A 25,857-nucleotide genomic window follows, 5' to 3' on the forward strand; every position below is an offset into this window, starting at 1 on the left:
TAAATTGTACTGTTATTGTAAATTTTACTGCTAAAAACATGGGTATGCAAGCCAGCAGGTTGGCAGCAACTCAGGAGATTGAGGCAGGAGGATCATGAGTTCAAGGCCAGCCTCAGCAACTTAGCAAGATCCTGTCTCAAAATTTAAAATATCATGTGGCTGGGGTTGTGGCTCAGTGGTAGAGCATTTGCCTAGCACACATGAAGCACTGGGTTCAATCCTCAGCACCACATAAAAATAAATAAATAAAGGTATTGTGTTCATCTACAACTAAAAAAGAAAATTTAAAAAAATTAAAAATATCAAGGTGTGGGGATGTAATTCAGTGGAAGAGTGCCCATGGGTCTAATCCCAATATCACAAAGTAAAAATTTTTAAATTTAAATTAAAAAAAAACATGGGTACGCATGTATCACTCTTGTATGCTGACTTTAATTCTCTAGGATTGACACCATGGAGTATTATAGCTTGGTCATATGGTGTTTCCATTCCTAGTTTTTTGAGGAACCTCCACACTGATTTCCATTGTGGTTGTACTAGTTTACAGTTCCACCAACAGTGTAAAAGTGTTTCTTTTCCCCATATCCTCTATAGCATTTATTATTGTCATATATATTATATGACATATATATATATATAATATATATACGTATATTATCGTCATATATTTATTATTGTCATATATTCTTTGTGTGTGTGTGTGTATGTGTGTGTGTGCTGAGGTTTGAACCCAGGGCCTTGTACATGCAAGGCAAGCACTCTACCAACTAGGCTATACCCCCAACCTCATCTATATTATTGATGGCTCCCATTCTAAAATCTCTGTATAGTTTTGATTTGCATTTTTCCTAATTGCTAAAGACGTTGAACATTTCTTCATGTATTTGTTGACAATGTACATTTCTGACAATGTGCATTTCTTCTTTTGAGAACTGTTTGGTTCATTTGCCCATTTGTTGATTGGGTTATTTGCTTATTTTGATGGTAAATTTTTAAAATTCTTTATATGTTCAGAATACTAATCCTGTCAGAAAAGTAGCTGGCAAAGATTTTTCTCTCATCATATAGTTCTTTCTTCACTCTTGTTTCCTTTGCTGTGCAGAAGTTTTTTAATTTAATGACATACCATTTATTAATTCTTGGTATTTCCTGAGCTTTAAGAGTTCTATTAGGGAAGTTGTTGCTTATATTTATATGTTGACAGACTGTAGAACTGAAAGTAGCAATGAATAACACGCTAAGGGCTCTACTAGACACAGAATAGATTAACATGCTGAAGGCTCTAATTCATAAAGTAGATACCACAACAGGTAATGTAAGCATAAAAGAGAACTCCTAAGAAAGAACCAAATAAAATTTAAAAATCCATAACATAAATGAAGACACTTTTTCCCTAAACCTTCATAATTTTATTGTCTCAGAAACTGAGAATCAAGAGACAGTGTGCTATTGGTGAAAGAACAGACAAATCAATGAAACAGAACAGAGAACCCAGGAATAGGCCCTCAAAATATAGTCAACTGATCTCTGATAAAGGAGTAAAGGCAACACAATAGAACAAATATAGTCATTTCAACAAACGGAGCTTGCTAAAGTAACTGGATATCTGTGTGCAAAAAATAAATACATCTAGACACCGACCTTCCACCCTCCACAAATTGGATCACAGACTGAAATGTACAATGTGAAACTATAAAATTTCCAGAAGATGACATGACGAGTAACTGTTATCTAAAATATCCAAACAACTCTTAGAACTCAGCAAAAAGAAAACAATTTGGTTTTAAAATGGGATAAAGACCTAACAGATACCTCATCAAAGAAGATATACAATAGCTTATGAAAAAATGATCCACATCATATCTCAATCAGTGACATGCAAATTAAAACCACAATTGAATACTACTCTACACTTATTAGAATGGCCAAAATCCAGAGCACTAACAATACCAAATACTGGTAAGGATGTGGAGCAACTGGAACTCTCATTCTTGATGGTGGGAATGCAAAATGCTATAACCACTTTGGAAAACAGTTTGATGGCTCTTACAAAACTAAACACACTCTTGGATTGTCAGCCAACAATTGTGCTTCTTGATATTTACCCAAAGGAGTTGAAAATATGCGTCCACACAAAACTCTGCACATGGGTGTTTATAATAGCTTCATTTGTAACTGCCAAACTTGGAAGCAACCAAATGTCCATCAGTAGATGAATGTTTAATAAAACTGTTGTTCATCCAGACAATGAGATATTATTCACTGCTAAAAACCAATGAGCTATCAAGCCAAAACAAACATGATAGAACCTTAAATACATATTACTAAGTGAAAGAAGCCAGTCTGAAAAGGCTATATAATTTATTATTCCAACTATATGTCATTCTGGGAAAGGCAAAATTATTGAAATAGTAAAAGTTTGGTAGTTGGCAAGGGCCATGGGGAGGAAGGAATGAATAAGTGGAGCATAGAAGATTTTAAGAGCAATGAAAATACCTGTATGACATTATGTTGATGGGTGCATATAGTTGTACATTTGTCAAATCCATAGAATGTACCACACAAAAAGTGAGCCCCAAGGTAAACTATGGACTTGGATGATTATGATAAATATGATGTATCTATGTAGGTTTATCAATTGCAACAAATACACACTCTGGTGCGGATATTGATAATGGGTATTGTATGTTTGAGGGAAGAGGGCATTTAGGATATCACTTGCTATCTCAATTTTGCTCTGAACCTAAAACTTATCTAAAATAATAAAGTTTTTTAAAATAATAATTATTGTGGATTTCATAGGCATCCCACTTCATCAATCAAAAACATCTAAATATGGGCTGGGGATGTGGTTCAAGCGGTAACGCGCTCGCCTGGCATGCGCGGGGCACTGGGTTCAATCCTCAGCACCACATAAAAATAAAATAAAAATGTTGTGTCCACCAAAAACTGAAAAATAAATATTAAAAAATTCTCTCTCTCAAAAAAACTATCTAAATATTTTTAAAAATGCATATATTTAACAATTGCCAGGCACAGTGGCACACACCTGTAATCCCAGCAGCTTGAGAGGCTGAGGCAGGAGGATCAAGAGCTCAAAGCCAGCCTCAGCAAAAGTGAGGCACTGAGAAACTCAGTGAGACTCTGTCTTTAAATAAAATACAAAATAGGGCTGGGGATGTGGTTCAGTGGTCTAGTGTCCCTGAGTTCAATCCCTGGTTCTATATAATTTTATATAGGAATTTGTGTTTGGCAAGTGAAATTTAATGGAACAATAGAATTTAATGGAACATTTATATATAAATACTTTTTTTAAAAAAGTATATATATAGGGCTGGGGATGTGGCTCAAGCCGTAGCGCACTTGCCTGGCATGCGTGCGGCCTGGGTTCGATCCTCAGCACCACATACCAACAAAGATGTTGTGTCTGCCGAGAACTAAAATAAATAAATAAATTCTCTCTCTCTCTCTCTCTCTCTCTCTCTCTCTCTCTCTCTATCTCTCTCTCTCCCTTTCCTCTCTCTTTAAAAAAAAAAAAGTATAGTTTCAAAATCCAAGACAAAACTTATGAGAAAAACATACAGTGTGTTCATTCAGATGGAATAAAATATTATACACAAACACCTCAATATTCCTTTAGGTCCCATATATTGGTCAAAGATTAGCACATTTTACAGTAAAAAAAAAAAAAAAGCAACAGAAATACCTTAACTGGATCCAAGATAAACAAAGGAAGAATCAGTCTAAGAATGCTATAAGGAAGCATTATAGAAAGAAGGAACAACAGGCTTCCTAATATTTAATGCACACTAGTGAGTAAAACTTAAGGGTCTTATTTCCTTTGTTTTTGTGTAAAAATTAAAGCATTTTGAACAAATGAGATGATACCAGTGCTTCAAGCAATCTTAAAAGATTAAAACACAGTTGTTGCTTTTAACTGGTCACTTTCTAGGCTCAGCCTGATTGGAAGGTTCTGATTACCTATTCTACCACAATCTGCCAAATGAAAATGGTCTGTATCACTTCGTGGCCTTTTGGCTAAGATTAAGTGAAATTTTATTTGTAAGTTACAGTTAAATCATCCTCTTTACACTAAACATAATAGCCATTACCATAGACTTCTGCTGTGATATTCCTCACTCTGGACCTCTGGGAAAATAAACATGTTGATTCTTAGATTTTATTTTCAGATTACTGTCCTGACTTCCCACCCTGGAAAAGAAGTGGTCAAACAACTGGAGGAAGGGTTGAAAGATATAGATCTTGTCAGGGTCAGAAGGCTTCAAGTTGTTGAAATCACAAAGGGAATCCTGGAGCTCATGGACTCAGCATCTCCTCTTGAAGAGCCCAGCAATGATGGTAAGGGGGGTTTTTTGGTTTTTGTTTTTGTTCCAAGATGGCATCTCATTATGTTATCCAGGTTAACCTCAAATTCACAATCCTCCTTGCTGCAAGAATTTTTTTTTGAAATTAAAAGAATGATAATATCTGTAATGAGTCATTTTTATGGGTCAATAAAATTGTTTTCCACAATCTTCTTATGTTCTTAAGTAATAAATTAACCAGCAGATTCCACTGCAGTTCAAATGATTTAGGTGTTAAATTTTGTAATAGTTATTTTATTTCAGAAATAATAGTTAAAGCTGAAATATTAGAAGTCTAAAAAATAAAACTTACTTCATCCCCCTAATCACTTTTAAGATATTGTGGAATCCTTACAAATGTTCCTTTCTATATGCATACATACACTTATCCATACATACTTAATATTTTAATGGGATCATGATATACCTAATATTCTATAAATTCTTTATGTATGTTAGATAGCTATCAGTATTATAACTCTATCTCATTTTGAGACTTCTTGATTTATTATTGTGTGTCTGTTATAGTTTGTTTAATGACATTAATTTTGCTGTTATAATTAATGCTGCATGAACAGATTTACATGTAAGGATGGCTGCATAAGCTAATGACCAATGCAGTCACACAGACTCCTGTATGCATAAAGGCCCCATGCTTGGGGTTTAATGCTTTTTGGCTGCTGTCTTGAAATTCTTAGTAATTTTATGTAGGAATTTGTGTTTGGCAAGTGAAATTTAATGGAACAATGGAACACATGCCAGGCCTGGGTGAAGCAAAATACCTTTTGTGCTGAGTTGCAAGACCAGGGCCCAGGCACCTGTGAGAGTCTATACTTCTGGATAAGTATCCTGGTACCTAAATGTGTCAGTCAGCTTGTTGTCACTACGACCAAAATACCTGACAAGAACAACTTATAGGAGAAGTTTATTCTGGCTCATAGTTTCAGAGGTTCAGTTCACATTCAGCCAAGTCCATTGCTCGGGGCCCAAGGTAAGGCAGAACATCATGGCAGAAGAGTATGGCAGAAGAGTCATCTCCTGGTGGCCAGGCAGGAAGAGGGATTGGGCTGGGGAAAATGAACCCTCCAGAGCATGCCCCCAGTGACCCACTTCCTCCAGTGCCTCACTTGCCTACAGTTACCACCCAGTTACTCCATTCACACTAAGATGGACTGATTAGGTTACAAATCTCATGATCTAATCATTGCACTTCTGCTATAACTTGAGTGATAGATGAAACTAAACTGGTTAAAAAAGAAACTCTTAAACTTCATAATTTGGTAATTTCCACTTGACTTACTAAAATGTTTTCATAAGGGGCTAGGAATATTGCTCAGTTGGTAGAGTGCTTGCCTCTTGTGCACAAGGCCCTGGGTTCAATTTCCATCACCACACACACTCACAAATCATTTCATAAATTTCTATTGCCTTAGAATTAAATCCAGCATGGCATTCATGGTCTTTCTCACCTAATCCTTGGCCTCGCTTTACAGCTTTGCTCCCACCTCTATCTGACATGTCCTGGTAATGGGAAACCATGAGTTCATCTCTGAAAGTTAATTATATCTTACTTTCTCACATCTTTCCCAGTGGCCCTTTCCTCCTCCTCTGCTTGGCTAATTCCCACTTGTCCTTTAAACTCAGTTTGAATAAAATTTCTTCCAGGAAATGTAGGATTATAGATGATTTAGATGTACTTATTTATACTTATCTGCATTTTCCCCTCCAAAGTAATCCTGGGAGAAATTCAAGAATAACAGTATAATGTTAAAATCAAATGATTTCCTTTTGCCCATTAGACTAGCAAAGATAAAAAATAACCAAGAAAAATGTCTGGTCAGGAGTCTCATTTACTATTGATGGAAGTGTAAATTTATATGATTTTTTTGGAGAGTCATTTGGCAGTAACCATATATATATGTGTGTGAATATATATATACACACATACACCTATATGTTTGGCAATAACTATATATAAACATAAATATGTATATGTATATATCTAAATATAAATATGTATATAAATATATATATAAGTATATATACACACAAAGTTTTACTTCCTAATAACATTTCCAGGAATTTATCCTACAGATAATGTTTGTACAAGTATACAGTTATATACTCAAAGAGAAGGTGACATAGTTTGTGAGTCCAGAGCAAAGCCAACATGCATAGCCCCTTCTTTCAAAAAATAGATAAAAGACCATTGAACCAAATGTGGTGGCACAGGCCTGTAATCCCAGGGGCTTGGAAAGCTGTGGAGCCAGCCTCAACAATTATCGAGGCCCTAAGAAACTTAGCAAGACCCTGTTTCAAAAAAAAAAAAAGACTGAGGATGTGGCTCAGTGTTTAAGTGTCCCTGGGTTCTATCCCTGGTACAAAACAAATAAACACAACCCATTTTTTAAAAAAAACATTTTTATATGTAGACTCCTCATTAACTATCCTTCTTTGTGTTCCCATACCTCTACTCCTAGTAGTCTTTTCTCTGAATTCCTTCCCCTGTCCTCTTCTAGCCAAATCCTCCCACTTAAACCCTAATTCAGTTTCATTACTACCGTATTAATTTTCCTCTCCTTAGAAAAACTATTATCACTTGTGGTCTGTACCACACAATTCAGCACTTAATTATATACCATCCATAACTGTCTACCATTGCTTTTTTGTGCGTGATAATTTTGTCTGTTCACCAGAATTGTGAACTACTTGCTATCTTTTCAATCTGCATTAAAGTGTAAGAACCTTGGAATTAGAAACTTGTTTTACCAATTTCTGTGTCACAGTGTAGAGCATATTCTAGATTACCAGAAAGTATTTTTTAATTAATTGATTACAGTTATATGTGTGGCTCAGCATCCCCCACATCCCCTTACTTTGGTAACACTTCCATCTTCCTAGTGGACCATGACTCAAACTGAAGCAATCATAGTTCTCCAGGACATCAATCAGAGTCCTTTGCATTGAATTCCCCAAACTAAATCTGAGGGAGAGAAGCTGTTTTTCTTTTTCTTTGGTCAAGGACAGATAAGTCATCGATTTAGAAAGAACTTGTGTCTATAATAGCATAGAGCTCAGAGTACTCTGAGGCTGCATGAAGTCTTTATTTAGAATAGTTAGTGGCTTGTGCTTATAGAAGAGCTTATAAATACAGGAAAACCCCTTTTACCTTGCTTTACTGATATCCTCCCAGTAGCTTCCTATTTGCTTCTAAATAATTTATTATCCCATAAATTGCTTTAATCCCTCTGTGGACCAAGTGTGTGTGTGTGTGTGTGTGTGTGTGTGTGTGTGTGTGTGTATGCCTCATTGCTTGAAATATCCCTAGTTTATCTGCGCTCTCCTTATAATTAATTCCTTTATTTCTTTAGTTTCCTTTTGATTCATTTTGGCATCATCAGGATATTTTCAACAGCAGCTTCTCTCATTCTCAGAAGGATATATGCTCCAGAAATAGGTTGCCTAAGTCTAATTCACAGGTATATCACTTCCTAACTGCACAACTTTGAGTAAGGTATTTAGCCTTGTTAAATCTTAGTTATTAATTCCTAACCCATGTAGTAGTTGTTGTAATTAAATGAAATCATGTATGTTAATTACCTAGAACATTATAAGTAGTCAGTAAAAAGTTAGCTATTCTTATTATTAATACTCATGAAAATTTTCTGAGACTTTTTTAATATTTAATTTTTTTAGTTATAGTTGAACACAATACCTTTGTTTTTATTTATTTATTTTTATGTGATGCTGAGTATTGAACCTAGGGCCTTGCACGCACTAGGCGAGCGCTCTACTGCTGAGCCACAACCCCAGGCCAGAGACTTTTTTTTTTTTTTTTGGTAGTGCCACAGATTGGACCCAGGGCCTCACATATGCTAGACAAGTGCTTTACCACAGAGCTATACTCACAGCCATGAAATTGGCTTATATGACCAGTTCCTAAGTAAACTGTCAGTTACCTGAAACTAAGTCTGTTTCTTATACATCTTTGTATCACTAGCACTTAGCACTCACCCTGACATATGGTAGATTCTCAATAAATGTTTCTTGAATAAATAATTGAAAAAATATCAAGTGATTTGGAAGAGGTTGTGGTTACTGTCTATGATGTCAGCTTAAATGTAACATATTCCAAGCACTCATAGCTTCCCTATGTAATCCATAGTATTCACACATTTCTCATATCTAATTAGAATTTTTGAAACTCTGATGAACATGGCATTAATTAAATGAAAAATGTACTTTTTTTTTCCAGTTCTGGGGATTGAACTCAGGCCTCTTCCCACACTAGCCAAATGCTCTATCATTGAGCCACATCCCCAGTCCTGTACTCTACTTTTTGAAGACAGAAACAAATCAAAAGAAAGGTTGATATTTTAGACTAGTTTTGAAAATAGTAGTGAGAATATATCCTTCAGTCAGTCTAAATTCTTTCTTCATTTAGTACAGTCCTGCTTAACAAGAACGAAACATTACAAGGAAGACTTAGAGACTGAAAAATCCAGAATCATTGAAGAAAGAATTAATTTAAAAATTAGGAAAGTAGATTCACATTTTAGAAAATGTCTTTAACATACTCAACCTAATTGGAACTCAAGAAGTATAAATTAAGACAATGAGATATTATATACCTTGCCTGAATGGCTAACATAAAAGAATGAAATTACCAAGTGTTAGTAAGGGTACAAAACAACAAAAGCTCTAATGCTTTGCTACTGGGAGTGTAAATATGGACTCCAATTAAGGAATATTGCTTGGCATTATCTTAAAAAGTTGAAAATATGCATGCTCTATGTTTTAGCAATAAATAATTTAATCTTAGGCATAAGAAGTGCCTATGTGCACCAAAAGCATATATAAAAATGTTCATAGTAACTTCATTCATAATAGCACCTAACTGTATATGCTCCAGATTTTCACCAATAGTAGAATTCATGGTATGTGGAAGTATATTAATATACTATCCAATAAGGAAAATTATTAAAGGAAAGGTATACCCAAAAGCATTGGTCAATTCCACAAACAGAACATTGAGAAACAAATGCCTCCTGGATAATTTTATTTACATAAAGTTCAAAAACAAGCAAAATATTCAATGTAAAAGGTAAGACCAGGAATCCTTTTGAGAAAGAGGGAGAGTAGTAACTGCAACTGAGCAGAGATGGGGGCTCAGGAGTGCTAGCCCAGGTGGTAGTTACCAGATGCTTCTGAGTCAAAATTTAATGAGTTGTATGTTTACATTTATGTGTTTTAACCTTTGTCAATATTGGTTTTATACTGTATAATAAAATAAATTTTTAAAATAAAAAAATGTCCTTTAAAAGATCTAAAATTAAAAGGTTAACTTTATATTGCATTCACATTAATCAAGATTTTCTGATCATTTTTAACTTTTAAAGTCTATTAGTTGTTTTCTTCCAAATGTATAAAAATACTTTTGTTCATTTGTTATTACATTGTTTAACTTGTTCATTTCATTCTTTATTTTAAAATTTAGCTGAAAGATCCTTCTGTGTGCTCTTTGTTGTGGCTTTTGTCCTATGATTTAAACATCTTTTGTAAATTATACAGACTTAAACATTATAGAAATATAAAAGAGAAAAATGACCCAAAATGTCACTTTCCAGAGACAACCACTGTTAACAGTGTAGGACACAGTCTACTGAAGTGTCTTACTGCTGTCCCTGCATGTACATGTGTATGGGTAAACAGGTAACATTATTGTTACTATTTCCTTTTACAAAAATTAGACTAATTATTACTCAGCCAAAAAGAAGAATGAAATTATAGAATTTGCTGGTAAATGGATGGAACTGGAAACTATCATGCTAAGTGAAATAAGTGAATCCCAAAAAACCAAAGTCTTAATGTTCTCTCTGACATGAAGATGCTAAAACACAATAAACAGTGGGAGAATAAAAGTTCAGTGGACTATATAAAGGGGAATGAAGGGAAGGAAAGGGGCATGGAAACAGGAAAAACAGTAGAATGAATCGGACATAACTTTCCTTATTCATATATGAATACACAACCAGTGTAACTCCACATCATATACAATCACAAGAATGGGAAGTTATAATCCATGTATGTATAATATGTCAAAATACATTCTACTGTCATGTATAAATAAAAAGAACAAATAAAAAATGACTCTAGGGGCTGGGGTTGTGGCTCAGTGGTAGAGCACTCGCCTAGCATGTGTGGGGCGCTGGGTTCAATCCCCAGCATCACATAAAAATAAAATAAAGATATTGTGTCCAACTATAACTAAAACAAAATATTTTTTAAATGAGACTATATCATACTCACTTCTCTGCATTTTATAGATAATTACTCATAATTATTCATTTATTTAGTAATTTTTCCATTAGCCACATAACAACTGAATCCATTCCTTTTAATATCTATAAGATATTACATTGTATTACTTCATTATCATTTATTATTTAACCATCCTATTGGATTTTTACAATATAGAACCATGTGGCCTTAAACAAGTTAATTTAACTCTTTATTACTCAAATTTCTCCTTCATAAAATATGGCAAAAAATAGCTACTTCATAGGATTTTGTGAAGATTAAATACACATTTCACATAAAGCACTTACAACAGCACCTTGTACAGATCTCATCTATTGATTTTAATAGTAGTGTGGTATTAGTCATGTGTGTTTGTGTATACCTTTATATATATACCTTTTACTGAGAAAATGTCAAGCTCTAAATACTCATATTTTATGTTTTTACTGATACATTATAGTTATTCATTATAGTTCAGATTGTTTTGACATAATCATACATGTATGGAATTTAATATGCTCCATTTTAGTCTCTAGTGCCTCTTCTTTCCCTCCCCTCCTCCCTCCTATTCCCTTTCCTCAGCTCTACTGGTCTTCCTTCTATTTATTTATTTTTAATTGGTGCTTTATAAATATATGTAAAGGTATAATTCACTGTGGCATATTTATACATACACATAGCATAATTTTGTCAAGTTCATTTTACATTTTCTCCCCTTTCCTAATCCTCCCCGCCATCTCTTTCTTCTCCCCTACTGATCTTTCCTCTATCATTATGATATCCAACACCCCCCTTTTTATCCTTTATTTTACTCTAGCTTCCACATATGAGAGAAAACATTCATCCCTTGATTTTCTGAGTCTGGCTTATTTTACTTAGCATGACATTCTTCATTCCATCCACTTGCCAGCAAATACATAATTTCATTCTTCTTTATGGCTGAGTAAAATTCCATTGTGTGCATGATATATATATATTCATATATATTTATATAATTTTCTTAATCCATTCATATCTTGATGGGCACCTGGGCTGATTCCATACTTGGCTCTTGTGAGTTGTGCTGCTATAAATATTGATGTGGCTGTATCATATTAGTATGCTGATTTTAATTCTTGGAGATAAATAGCTGTGTCATATGGTGATTTCATTCTTAGCTTTTTGAGGAATAGCCATATTGCTTTCAGAGTGGTTATATTAATTTGCAGTCCCACCAACAATGTAAGGGAGTACCTTTACCCCCACATCCTCACCAGCATTTATTATTATTTGTATTCTTGATAATTGCCATGGAATGAAGTAAAATCTTGATGTAGTATTGATTTACATTTCTCTGATTGCTAGGGACATTGAACATTTTTTCAATGTATATGTTGTTGATTTTTATTTTTTCTTTTGAGAAATGCCTATTTAGTTCTCTTGTGCATTTATTGATAGGTTTATTTGCCTTTTTTTGTGTGTTAAACTTTTTTCAGTTGTTTTTGTTGCTCTAGTTGTGTAGTATAATTTGAAATCAGGTATTGTGATGCCTCCAGTGTCACTCTTTTTGCTCAAGATTGCTTTGACTATTTTGGGTCTTTTATTCTTCCAAATGAATTTAAGGACTATTTTTTATAGTTCTGTAAAGAATGTCATTAGTATTTTGTTGGGGATTCCGTTGAATCTATATAATGCTTTTGGTAATATGGCCATTTTGACAGTATTAATTCTGCCTATCCAAGAACATAGGAGGTGTTTCCATCCTCCAAGGTCTTCTTCAATTTCTTTCTTCAGTGTTCTATATTTTCATATAGAGATCTTTTACCTCTTTGATCAGATTAATTCCCAAGTATTCTTACTTTTAGGTGGTGGTGAATGGGACAGTTTTCATGATTTCTTTCTCAACAGAATCACTATTAGAATATAGGAAAGCTATTGATTTATGAATATTGATCTTATAAATACTGTATTTTATCAAAAAGAAGACATGATCATCAAACAACTTTTAACTTCAAAATCCCTCAAAATCCCTCTGCCTATTACACTACTTTTATTTATTTGTTTGTTTGTTTGTTTATTTTTAGTTGTAGGTTGACACAATAACTTTATTTTATTTATTTGTTTTTAATGTGGTGCTGAGGGTTGAACCCAGTCAGTGCCTTACACGTGCAAGGCAAGAGCTCCCCCACTGAGCTACAACCCCAGACCTGCACTACTTTTATTTTTGCATGTCATCTCTCCATTGACCACAATCAAGTTTATGTTACATAGTTGTGATTCATGTATATAATTTTATTTTCAGTAACATAAAACTTTTTTTATTGTTCCCATAACATTTCTTCTCTGCTCTTTATCTATTTTGTTCCTCTTTCTTTTTCGCACACTTTAAAAAGGGCTAAGAAGTGTTGGTACAAGACAGAGATATGAAGAAGTTTCCCTCTTGCAGGGGAAGCAGTACACTTTACTTATCTTTATATGTCCTCCTTACCTATAAGCAATCCTACACCCTAGAGCAAATTCCTAATACTGGATCTTGATCATAATAAATTTAGAATCTGCTAAAGTTAATCCCAAACAAGAGTCATAAGTCATGGGAATAATGCTGCTAGCTTATTTTGTTCTAAAATAAATTTTGAGCCTCAAAGAAAAGATATGTGAACTAAAACCATTTCTTAACCTACTCTAATAAATTTGCTTGTAGACAATAGTGAACTGACCATTTACTGTTAAAAACATTCTGTTCTAAATAGTTTCTCCCATATTATCTTATTTAATACTTGTTTATCTAGATTAAAACACTAAGGTAAACTGAGGTCTCGTCCAAATTAAGTTTTCCAGGTTTCTTGGTGAAGGGAACAGGGATTCAAGTCCAAGTTCTCTGGCTCCAAAACTCACATGTTTAACTCTTTTCCACTATCTCAGTTGAAAAATACAATAGAGATAATTAACAATCCAAAAATTCATCTTTGAAAAGCCTAATAAAGTTAACAACCCTCTGGTGAAACCAATGAATAAAAAAGAGAAGGAATAAAAGTTAAAAAAAAAAAAGGGAGGGGAGAGTAGGCATAAGAAAAAATGTTAGAAATTAGAAAAAAAAGGATATAGTAATGACAAAATTGGATTTATCCTAACAATACAAGGTATTTCAAATTAGAAAATGTGTGTATATATGTATGTGTATGCATAATTTACCATATCAAGAGATTAAAAGGCAGAAACCATGTTATCTTAATAGATACAGAAAAATGTATGGTAGGGCCAGGTACAGTAGTGCACACCTGTAATCCTAGCTAGTCAAGAAGCTGAGACAGGAGGATCACAATTCAAAGCCAACCTCGGCAGTTTAGAGAGGCCAAAAGCAACTTAATGAGAACCAATCTCAAAATAAAAGAATTTTTAAAAGACCTGGGGATGTGGTTCAGTGGTTAATCCCACTGAATTCAATCCCTGGTTAAAAACAAACAAAAACATGAATAGGACTAGGAATATAGCTCAGTGCTAGAGTGCTTGCCTGGCATTCATGAGGCATTAGGTTCAATACCCAGCACTGGAAAAAGAAAATGAAAGCATACAATAAAATTAATATCCATTATTTAAGAGAAAAATCTCAGCAAACCAGGAATAGGAAATAATTCAGTAAAGCGTATCTGCCAAAAATCTACAATAAATATAGTTTTTACTGGTGAAATGTTCAAAAGTTTGCCTTTAAAAATCAATAATAAGACCTGGCATAGTGGCATATGCCTGTAATCCCAGCAGCTTGGGAGGTAGAGACAGGAGAATAGTGAATTCAAAGCCAGCCTCAGCAATTTAGTGAGGCACTAAGCAACTCAATGAGACCTTGTCTCTAATAAAATACAAAATAGGGCTAGGGATGTGGCTCAGTGGTCAAGTGCCTGGTGAGTTCAATCCCTGGTACCAAAAAAAAAAAAAAAAAATCAATCATAAGACACAGACCTGCCCCCCATCACCAATTTAATTCAATTTAACATTGTTATTCTAACCTAGTAGGACAAGAAAAAAAAAAAGTAAAGGATATAATGATTGGAAAGGAAGAAACAAAATTCATTATTTACAGATTCTTTGATTGACTAAATAGAAACCAAAAGATTTAATGGAAAAAAAATTATTGTAACTAATAAGAGTTGTGCAAAGTGGCTGCATATAGGATCAATATACAAAAAAACAATGAAGAAGAGACCTGGTGGAGATTCAAGATGGCAGATTAGAGGAAAGCTGCATTTCTAGTTGCTTTATGGCTTGGGATTCAAGCAGTGGGGATACTGTTTCCCAGTGAGGTGGGTGAAAGAGAGATTTCACTAAAATTCAATCTCAGACAGTGAAAGTGTCTTAGAGACGCAAAACTTCAAGTGCATTGAACAAAGAAGAAAGTACATTGGAGACAGGCTGGTTGCAGTAGCAACAGCAGTAGCAACAGCAGCAGCACTGGTTCACCACAGAGAAGAGGAATAACACAGAGAAACACAAATGAACAGATTTGATATATGGAAAAAACTGAAATCAAAAAAACAACCTGAACTTAGCTGATCCAGAGGCTGCACCATGAACTGGTGCTTGAAAAGTGCTCTGTATTTCTCAACTGGCAAGCAAAGAGCTAAGGTAGGAGCCATCTTGAAGAGACCACATTGCAGCTGCTGTTACTAAAGTCAGGATATCATAGTAAACATTGCCGTACCACCCAGTAAGCTCCTATCCTGTGGCCTAGGATGTACCTAGTAGAACATTAGTAAAACAGGCACAGGGAAGATTGTATCCAAGAGGATTCAAGTAAGAAAAATGAAGGGAAGCCAATTCAGCATTTCCTTTAAATCTGGTGGCTCAAGTGACCAGCTGACAAGGGTTGGGAATATGAAGAGGTGGGTATGAATACACTCAGGGACTAAACCTGGGGAGGCTGTGTTCATGGACAGCTGTGTGTGGACAGTTGACTCCCCTACTCCACAAGTAGAATTCCTGGGAGGCTTCTGAGATCCAGACTCCCACAAGAGATTGGCATCTGCCTGGCCCTAGGGGTGTTTTGATCTAATCTCTCCAGAGCACATACCACCCAACAAAGCCCCTATGGCCTGATTATAAGCCCCAGCTGCTAGAACTTCCCTCATAGAACTCTGCAGGCAGCCCCACCCTGAGAGTTCACTGTTATGGTCTGTGCAGACAAAACTACAATTGACAGTGTGTCTCACTCCATCCTACCTTATACTGATGAGAAGCAAAGCTGAGAACTATTTCAACCAGCTTCAGTCTTAGGCCACTTCAACTGTAACCCTCCCAGCCCTTACACACACACACACACACACATTTTCTCTCTCTCTCTCTCTCTCTCTCTCTCTCTCTCTCTCTCTCTCTCTCTCCATAGACCAAGAAGAAATGGAAAGGACAATTGGGCATATGCAGTGAGCATCCATTCTGTTCAACTATTTTGACCACCTCAATACAGACAATTCCTTCACTTTTGTTTAAGAATCTTTTTTCCATTTATTTCCTTGTCTCCCCAACCCCACTGGTATTCTTGCTGTGCTGATTGGTTCATGGATATATATATATACACACACACATAACACACACACACACACACACATATTTGTGTTTTTTTCTCATTTTGAGTATTTTTTAAATGTAGTTATTTTCCTTTTTCTTTTGAAGGTTAGAGTTTTTAGTTTGCTTTATTTTGGTTTGGTTTGGTTTTTGCTTCTCTTTTTTCCTTTCTCTTGCTAACAGTCAAATTCTCTTCTTTCTTCCTCTCTCTTTTTACTTTATTTTTTCCTATTCTTTCTCCTCCTTCATTATAACCATCACTTGCTACATCTCTTCTGCATTCTCTCTGTTCACCTTTTAAACATTGTAAACTCACATTCTTTTTTTTTCTTTTTCTTTTTAATTGGTATTGTGGATTTAATTTAAGAGTAAACCTCTGAGCTACATCCCTAGACTTTTTTTTTTTTTTGTACTAAGGATTGAACTCAGAGGCACTTAACACTGAGCCACATCCCCAGCAGGTTTTATTTTTTATTTTGAGACAGTGTATCACTAAGTTGCACAGGGCTTCAGCCTCTCAAACCACTGGGATTACAGGCGTGTGCCACAGCACCCAGATCACATCCCTTTTTATTCTTATTTGAGACAGTCTTGCTAAGTGGCTTCAGGTCTTGCTAAGTTGCTGATGCTGGCCTTGAACTTGGAATTCTCCTGCTTCAGCCTCCCTAGTCATTGGGATTACAGGCGTGCGCCACTATGCCTGGCTTATAAACTACTTTCTTCTACCTTTCTATCACATTTTCCTTTCTCTTAACTGTATTTTTACCATCTTTCAAAACTAATCCATTTATATAACTCTTGCCTCCACCATTCATGGTGCTGCAATTACTACTGCTGTGAATGACATAGTTGATGCCTACCATTTGCTTTAAAGCCAGATCTAGTTCATGGTTATTATTGGTTTTGCTGTTAACAATTGCTGACCTCACCATTCCTAGTTTTTTGTTTGTTTATTATTAATGTTGTAGATGTCATAGTAGGAGCCAGGTATTTATTTTAATGTTGCATATTGTTTGTTACTATCATTTGTTTCCCCTATCCTGTGAGGTATTGGGAACCTACAAGGACACTACAAGTTCACAGAGTAGAAACTTTACTGCTGAACTAAACTCAGACAAAAGACTGCACAGTTTGCTCTACACACAAATTAATGACATTCAAACTTCAGTTATACTTTAATACAAAGAAAGGAAGTGACAAAAATCCAAGCCAATGACCAGGCCCCAAGTAGAAATGTCTAGGTATAGGCCCTCAGATCCTACTCATGGACATCCACTACTACATCAAAAAGAGAGAATTAGCCAGGCTCAGTGGCACACACCTGTAATCCCAGCAGCTCTGAAAGTTGAGGCAGGAGGATTACAAGTTCAAAGCAGCAAAAGTGAGGTACTAAGCAACTAAGAGAGACCCTAAGTAAAATACAAAACAGGGCTTGGGATATGGCTCAGTGGTCCTGAGTTCAATCCCTGATCCACACACACACACACAAAAAAAAAACCCCACAGGATTAATCAAAGCCTGTGGATATCACATCTGTAAGGAGGTTTCAATCTAGACCACTCTAGCATACTTTGACAAAAGAAGTCTGTGCCCTAAAAAGGCTCATATATAAGAGTGGAAGAGAAATCCATCCCAACAGATGCATAAAAGTCAACACAGGAAGACATGAAATATGAAAAAACAAGGTAACACAACACCTCCTAAAGTTCATAATTCACTAGCAACTGACCTCAAAGGTGTTGAAGAAGACAAAATACCAGATAAAGAATTCAAAAAAATGATTTATAAAAATGATCAATGAATTCCAAAAGAACACAGAAAAACAATGGAATGAATTAAGGAAGTCAGTACAAGAAATGAATAAAAAATTCAATAAGGAGATAGAGATATTGAAAAAGAACCAAACAGAAATCATGGAAATGAAAAACACAATAAATCAAATGAAATATTCATCTGAAAGTCTCTCTAATAGAATAGATCAAACTGGAGACAGAATCTCAGAGTTGAAGACAATGGCCAGCCTTCAACACTCAGAGAGTACTAAAGAAAAGAGAATAAGTAACCATGATTAGAATATACAGAAACTCTGGGACAACATTAAGAAACCAAATTTAAGAATCATTGGAATTGAGGAGGGTTGCAAGATGCAAGCCAATGGAATGGATAGCCTCTTCAGGGAAATAATAGCAGAAAATTTTCCAAACCCCAAGAATAAGATGGACATCCAGATACAGGAGGCATTCAGAACCCCAAATAGAAAAGATTAAAAAAAAAACTTCTCTACAACACATTATAATTAAAATATCTAACAAGCAGATCAAGAATAGAATTTTATGATGATGTCCTTAGCCCAGCAGCTCCAACAACTCGCCCTCCCTCAGAGTGATCCTAGTTTCTTATCTAGAGATGAAGTTTCCTCTTTGTTGTTTGACCCCAAGGAAGTGTCCACCATCAACAGGGACACTGCCTTTGCCATCAGATGCACTGGCCTGGAAGAGCTGCTTCAAATTGATCCTGCCTTTGAGCAGTTTGAAGCACCATTGTTCAGCCAGCTAGCAAAAACCTAGGAGTGCAGTGTTCAGATCAAAGCCATGAACAAACAGTCGGATGAAAATATTTCATTATTTCTTATTCACTTGTCCCCTTACTTCCTGCTTAAGCCAGCACAACAGTGTCTGGAATAGTTGATTCACAAGTAGCTGATGGAATTTCAGAAATAACTGTGGACTAAGCTCTTTTAAGAAATTAAGTAATTAGCCAAACACAGTAGTGCATGCCTGTAATCCCAGTGACTTGGGAGGCTGAGACAAGAGGATTGCAAGTTCAAAGCCAACTTCAGTAAAAGTGGGGCACTAAGCAACTCAGTGAGACCCTGTCTCTAAATAAAAATACAAATAGGGCTTGGGACATGGCTCAGTGGTCAAGTGCCCCTGAGTTCAATCCCCAGTACGCCCCCCAAAAAATTAAGTAATTGAGGACCCTTTACTATTTAAAACTGAAAGATTAGGTATGTTGAGAGTTTAATATGATGGATAGAACTTGAAATAAGCATGTTTTTCTGTTAAACACGCTACTGAAAGATCCATTTGTTTTAAACTTGTTAGTTCTGAGAACCTCTAAGGACAGAGCTAGGGTACAACTGAAGTTTGTTTCATCTACTTTGGTAATTGTGTCTGAAAGTTTTCTGCTTATTTTCTCACTGATTGGCATCATACACAGCTTACATATTTTTGTTTGTTGTCCCCATATATGTGATTTAGAAGTAGAAAGATTTTTATTCCATTAATAGAGATATGCAAGTATAGATATGCAAGTATCCTTCTAAAGGAAGCAAGTGAGTCATCAAGAAAACATAATTTTAACTTTGGTCTTCTGATTACTAGAACATTAGAGATAAAAAGTAATGTTCAGAGGTCTACAGAATTTCCCTTTGTTGTCTAGCACTTAAGTTTCTCCCAAATAGATTCTTAATAAAAGGAGTACTTCTGCATTTGAAAAAAAAATAGAATTTTTAAAGACTCAAGAGAAAGACGTCAGGTCACATTTAGAGGCAAGTCAGTCAGAATTACTTCCAGTTTCTCAGCATGAACTCTAAAAGCCAGGAGTATTTGAAAGGATGTGTTCCAAGTCCCAAATGAAAATAACGAACCAAGATTGTATATCCAGCAAAACTATCCTTCAAAGTTAAAAAGAAAGTAAAAACCACCAGGCTTGATGGTGCACCCCTTTGATCCCAGTGGCTCAGGAGGCTGATGCAGGATTGCCAGTTCAAAGCCAGCCTCATCAACAGAGAGGCACTAATCAACTCAGTGAGACTCTGTCTCTAAATAAAATATAAAATAGGGCTGAGGATGTGACTCAGTGGTTGAGTGCCCCTGAGTTCAATCCTCAGTATTAGAAAAAAGAAAGAAAGAAAGTAAAAACCTTCCAAGATAGGCAGAAACTAAAAGAATGTGACCATCAACAGTAGAATGGACAAAGAAAAGTGATCTATATATATATATATATTTTATATATGTAAAATTTATTCAGCCATAAATAAAAATGAAATTATGTCATTTGCAGGAAAATGGAAAGAACTTGAGACCATTACATAAAGTGATATAAGCCAGACTCAGAAGGCCAACATGTATTTTCTATCATTTGTGGAAACTAGAGTGTAAAAAGGAAAAGAAAGGTCCAGGGCAATCACATGAAAAGCAAAGGGAGATCAATAGAATAGAGGAAAGGGACTAGGTTGTGGGAGGGAGGGAGAAGGTGAAAGTGCTGGAGAGGGATATTAGCCAAATTATATTGTCATATTGTGTACATGCACTAATATGTAACAACAAATTCCACCATTATATACAACTATAATGCACCAAAAAAAATAGGGAAAAAACAGCATTTCTATAACTGGAAAAAAGCTCTTGAACATTAAATTTTTAAGAAATAACTTTGCAAATAATAAAATGTAAGGTACTTAGAACTAAATCATTTTCTAAGTTTTGTTTTGTTTGGGGGGGTGGTTGTTTGCTTTTGTGATACTGTAGATCAATCTCAGGGCCTTGCACATCCCAGGCAAATACTATTAACTGAGTTACAACCCCAACCTCTTAGAAATAAATTTTAACAAAAAGATTTATAGAATAGTTACTGGGAATATTTAAAACTTCATTATAATATAACTTAAGATATAATTAAGGGGCTGGGGATATAGTTCAGTTGGTAGAGTACCTGCCTCGTATGCACAAGGCCCTGGCTGGGTTCAATCCCCTGTACCACCAAAAAAAAAAGATATAATTAAAGGGAACATATTAATGAATAGAACATTGAATATCATTAGGTTTCAGTTCTCCCCAAAATGACCTATCAATGCAATTCTAATTAAAATTATTCTCTCAGAGTTTTTAATGAAACTTGACAAATTGTTTCTATGTTGTGTGTATACATGTATGCACATATATGAGTAATATATATGAAATCTTATGTATGAGGTTGTATACACATATAATCTTGAATACCCTCACACATAAATGAAGTTAAGATATATAATAAAGCTATGAGTTTGCCTTGGCAACTATTAAGATGGTTTATAAAACTATTCTAATTAAGATAGTATCATATTGACAAATTAGCTAGTCTAGAACATATTAGAGAGCCCAGAAACAGAAAATCACATAAAAATTTGATATGTGGCTTATCTGTCATGTCAAAACAGTGGGAAAGGATAAATGTAATCATTAAGTCATACTCAAACTGTCAGTTTTCTATATGGGGAAAAAATGAAATTATATCCCTACCTCACACCATTCATAATAATATATTTAAGATAAATTAAAGACCTGAATATGAAAGGTAATACTTAAAACTTTTAGAAGAAATTATATATCAAAAGTTTTTATGACTGGGGTGGGGAGGAGGAAGAAAGATTTCCTAAATGAGAAACAAAGTTTGTTAACCATTATATAAAAGATTGATAAGCATCCAATTAAAATTTTCTGTTCATCAAAAGCCATCATGAAGAAATTTACAAGACAAATAATTACATTTTAAACTTATATGAGCAATAAAGTGTTGATATTGGAAATAAATATTATGAGGCATATTCACAAAGAGGGATACTATACAGTAATGAAAATGAAGCATAGCTACCTTTAACAATGTGGATGAATCTTTTCACCATTGAGAAAAAAATTAGATAAACAAAGGAATAGACAAAATGATGCTTCTCTATAAAACTCAAGCAAAACTAAAAAATAAAATGTTATTTAAAGTACTACAACTATTTTTAAAAGAAAACGAATGAGCCAGGCATGGTGGCATATACCTGCAAACCCAGCTACTTGGGAACCTAAGGCAGGGAATTGCAAATTCAAGGTCCCCTGAGCAATTTAGCAAGACGTTATCTCAAAATAAAAAGGGCTGAGGATGTAACTCAGTGATAGAGTATCTTTGGTTCAATCCCTTGGATGACAAAAAAATAAAAAGGAAAGAAATGATAAAAATAAAATTCAGTGTGCCAAGGTTTCCTCTGTAGGAGATCCAGGAAAAACATACAGATATCTCAGTGGTATTAATGATATTCTACATCTAAAACTGAACAAAAGAATTCACAAGTGTTCATTTTATTATATTTCATAGCTTATAAATATATTGCATGTCTTCATTTGCATATAATAAAAATTTTATAATAGATTCTAAAGACTGGCTAAGTAATAAATATGACAAAACTAAAAAGGCCACTGTGATCAATACACTTTGGCATCCAGAGGGCATCTGTCCAGGTTAACAACAGTCTGCACTTGATGTCTATGTAAGTCTTTCAACCAGTTACAAATCAACCTAATGATGCTGTCAACTAGCCTACATTTCTCAGCCATGTACACAAGGATATCAGGTTCCCTTTCTAAGTGCTCACAAACCATCTGTTTAATATTTCCTCCTAGAGTTTGTCAGGGATCGATGTCAAGCTCCTTTCGAAAGGTATTTTATCCATATGTGTTCTCAGGAAACACCACATGTTAACAACCCAAACAAAGAAGATAAAGATTCATTGCATCTTAAAAGATTCCAGAAGGAATTGGGGGTTGGTGGAAGTACCTTCTGTACTTCAGTGCAGTTGTCAGACTCCAGATAGTTTTCCCCTTCCAGTGTCTTAGAAAACAGACCAGAAAATAGAGTTGTTCCTTGAGTTTGTCTTGAATAGCTGTTTTTAAATCATTTCCCTGTGGCATTCAGCCTAAGGTAAAACCACTATTGTATATACACTATTATGTGTCCACTCAACATACAGTTTTGATAGTTGTATATGCCCATAATTCATCACCACAATTAAGATACAAAACATTTTCATCATCCCCAAAAGACTTATTTTGCCCCTCTATACCCCCTATCTATCCCCAGCATGGACCACTTATCTACTTCTTTTTTATTTTAATTTATTTATTTTAATTAGGTATACATGACAGCAGAATGCATTTTGATTCATTGTACACAATTGCACACAACTTTTCATTTCTCTGATTGTACACAATGTAGTGTCGCACCATATGTGCAGTCATACATGAACATAGGATAATAATGTCCATCACATTTTACCATCCTGCCCCCATATACCCTCCCCTCCTGATCTACTTCTCATCTGTACATTAGTTTGCTTTTTATATGAGTGGAATCATATATACATCTTTTATGTCTGAAATTTTTCAATTCAGATTTTGAGGTTCACCCATGTTGTTTATATCAGTATTAGTTTCTTTCTATTGTTGAGTAGTAGATCAGTATTAGTTTCTTTTTATTGTTGAATAGTAGAATATTGCATGAATATATCACATTTTGTTTAACCATTTACCTGTTAATAGACATTTTGGTGGTTTCCCATTTTTAAATATTGTTAATAAAGCTTCTGTGAGTATCCCTACATAAATCTTTATGCTGACCTGTTTTAATTTCTCTTATATCTAACTTTATGGTTCATCTTTTCCCATTCATTCACTTTCAACCCATTTGTGTTTTTATACTTAAAGTGTGTCTCTTGAAGACAGCATTTAATTGGAACTTGCTTTTTATCCATTCTGATAACCTATGAGGTTTATTTGTAATGTAAAGTCCACTAACATTTACCTTAAGTTTGGCTGGATTTAGGCCTACTATTCTATTTTTTGTTCTGATTTTTTGTTGTTCATCATTTTTCCCCCTGATTTCCTGCTTTTTTGGGGGAGGAGGCAGTATTAGAATTGTTTTAATTTCTTTACTGTCATTTAGTTATTAATCTTTGCATTATTTTTAATTACATTGTATATTCTTAACTTTTCACAGTCTACTTAAAGTTAATACAGATCACTTAACATAAAATATAGAAACTTCTTAGGGATTAAATAATTTTTAATTTTTTCACAGCCTACTTAGAATTAATGTACCATTTCATGCAAAATATAGAAAGCTTGAATTATGTAAGTTTACCAGCCTCCATACACATACACTGACTTTTATGCTATAGTCATCACATGTATTACATCTGTTATAAACCCCACAAGACAGTATTTTAAGTTTTGCTTTATACAAACATATGAATTTTAAAGAAATTAAGAAAGAAGTAGTCTCTTATATTTACCTACATAGTTTCCATTTCCAGTGCTCCTCGTTCATTTTTAAAGATTCAAGTTTCCCTTAGCTATGATTTCCTTCAGCCTAAAGAGCCCAGCTATTATAGCATCTTTCTGGTGGTGACAGATTCTCTTAGTTATTTATCTGAAAGTGTCTATTTCACCTTCATTCTTGAAAGATATTTTTCTTATATATAGAATTATGGATTGACAGGGTGTTTATTTCTTTCTTTCATTACTTTTAAGATGTTACATTGACTTCTTGTCTCCTATGGTCCTTAAATCATTTTTCTCTGTATGTAAAAATCCCTTTTATGGCTACCTTCAAGAAGTTTCTCTTTATATTTGCTTTTCAGCAGTTGGATAATGGTGTGACTAAGCATGGATTACTTCTAATTTGTCTTATTTGGAATTCACTGAGCCTCTTGAATCTTTAACTTATATCCTTAATCAAGTTTGGAAATTTTCTATTATTCCTTCAAATACTTTTTCTAAAGCCTCATCCTTTCTCTTCTTCTGGGACTCAATTACCCACATGTTAAAATAGTTCACACAACCTAAGACTCTGTGGCTATTGTTTGTTTGCTTTGTCCAAAATTTTTTAGGGGGTGGGAGGGTACCAGGGATTGAATTTAGGAGCAATCAACCACTGAGCCACATCCCTAGCCCTATTTTGTATTTTATTAGAGACAGCGTCTCACTGAGTTGCTTAGCACCTCACTAAATTGCTGAGGCTGGCTTTGAACTAGTGATCCTCATGCCTCTGCCTCCCAAGCCATTGGGATTATAGGCATGCGCCACAGTGCTGGCTGTCCAAACTTTTTTCTCTCTTCTTTGAATGGATCTCTATTGATCTAAGTCACTGACTCTTTCATTATCATTCTGCTTTTAAGCCCTTGAGGTGATTTGTTGTTGTTGTTGTTGCAGTTTAGATACTGTATTTTTTAGTTAATACTTTCTATTTATTGATATTTTTCATATCTTCATCCTTTTTTTATTCCCACATTTTAGTGGTGTATTATCATCTCTTCATGCTTTATGAACATATTTTCCATTTCTTGTTGAGCATAATTCTAATTATGTTTAAAATTTTTATTTGCTGAATCAAACATCTTTATCATGTTGAGATTTGCATTTGTTGATTTGTGTTTTTCTTTGAGACTGGTGATAGTTCTCTTTCTCTGTCAATAACATGTGGATTGTATTTTGTGAATTTATGTTATACAGACTCTGGATTCTATTACATTGCTCTGAAAAATGTTCATTTCATTTCATTTTTAGACAATTAACTTCACTAGACTCAGACTACAACCTATTGTGCCTGCAGTCATTGGCCTCATTCTTAAAGCCTGAACCATAAGCTGCTTTCAGTTTGCCCCATACACTTGTAATAGCTAGGTGCCTGGACTGAGTTTAAATGCATAATTTAGGGCATTGTGGCTCTGGTACTCTCCTTTTGTGGATTTTTTCCCTTACTCTCTGAAGGCCCTCCTAACCCTGTATCCTTTCCCTGGCAAAGCCAGTGATAGAGGCTTTTCTATCAAATGTTTACCTCTTACACTGCTGTAACT

General features: G+C 34.7%; 1 protein-coding gene across 4 annotated transcripts in view; it reads left to right on the forward strand.

The window, feature by feature from the left end:
- Positions 1–25,857, forward strand: part of M1AP (meiosis 1 associated protein) — a 95,609-nt gene that overhangs the window by 32,705 nt on the left and 37,047 nt on the right. For all 4 annotated transcript variants that reach the window (XM_081265223.1, XM_081265226.1, XM_081265225.1 and 1 more), the window contains exon 4: positions 4,191–4,359. In XM_081265223.1, coding sequence (XP_081121349.1) covers positions 4,191–4,359 — 169 coding nt within the window. The remainder of the gene's footprint in view (positions 1–4,190; positions 4,360–25,857) is intronic.

This window comes from Spermophilus citellus, assembly GCF_964194105.1.
Source record: "Spermophilus citellus genome assembly, chromosome: 13".
In the NCBI taxonomy this organism is placed as follows: domain Eukaryota; kingdom Metazoa; phylum Chordata; class Mammalia; order Rodentia; family Sciuridae; genus Spermophilus; species Spermophilus citellus.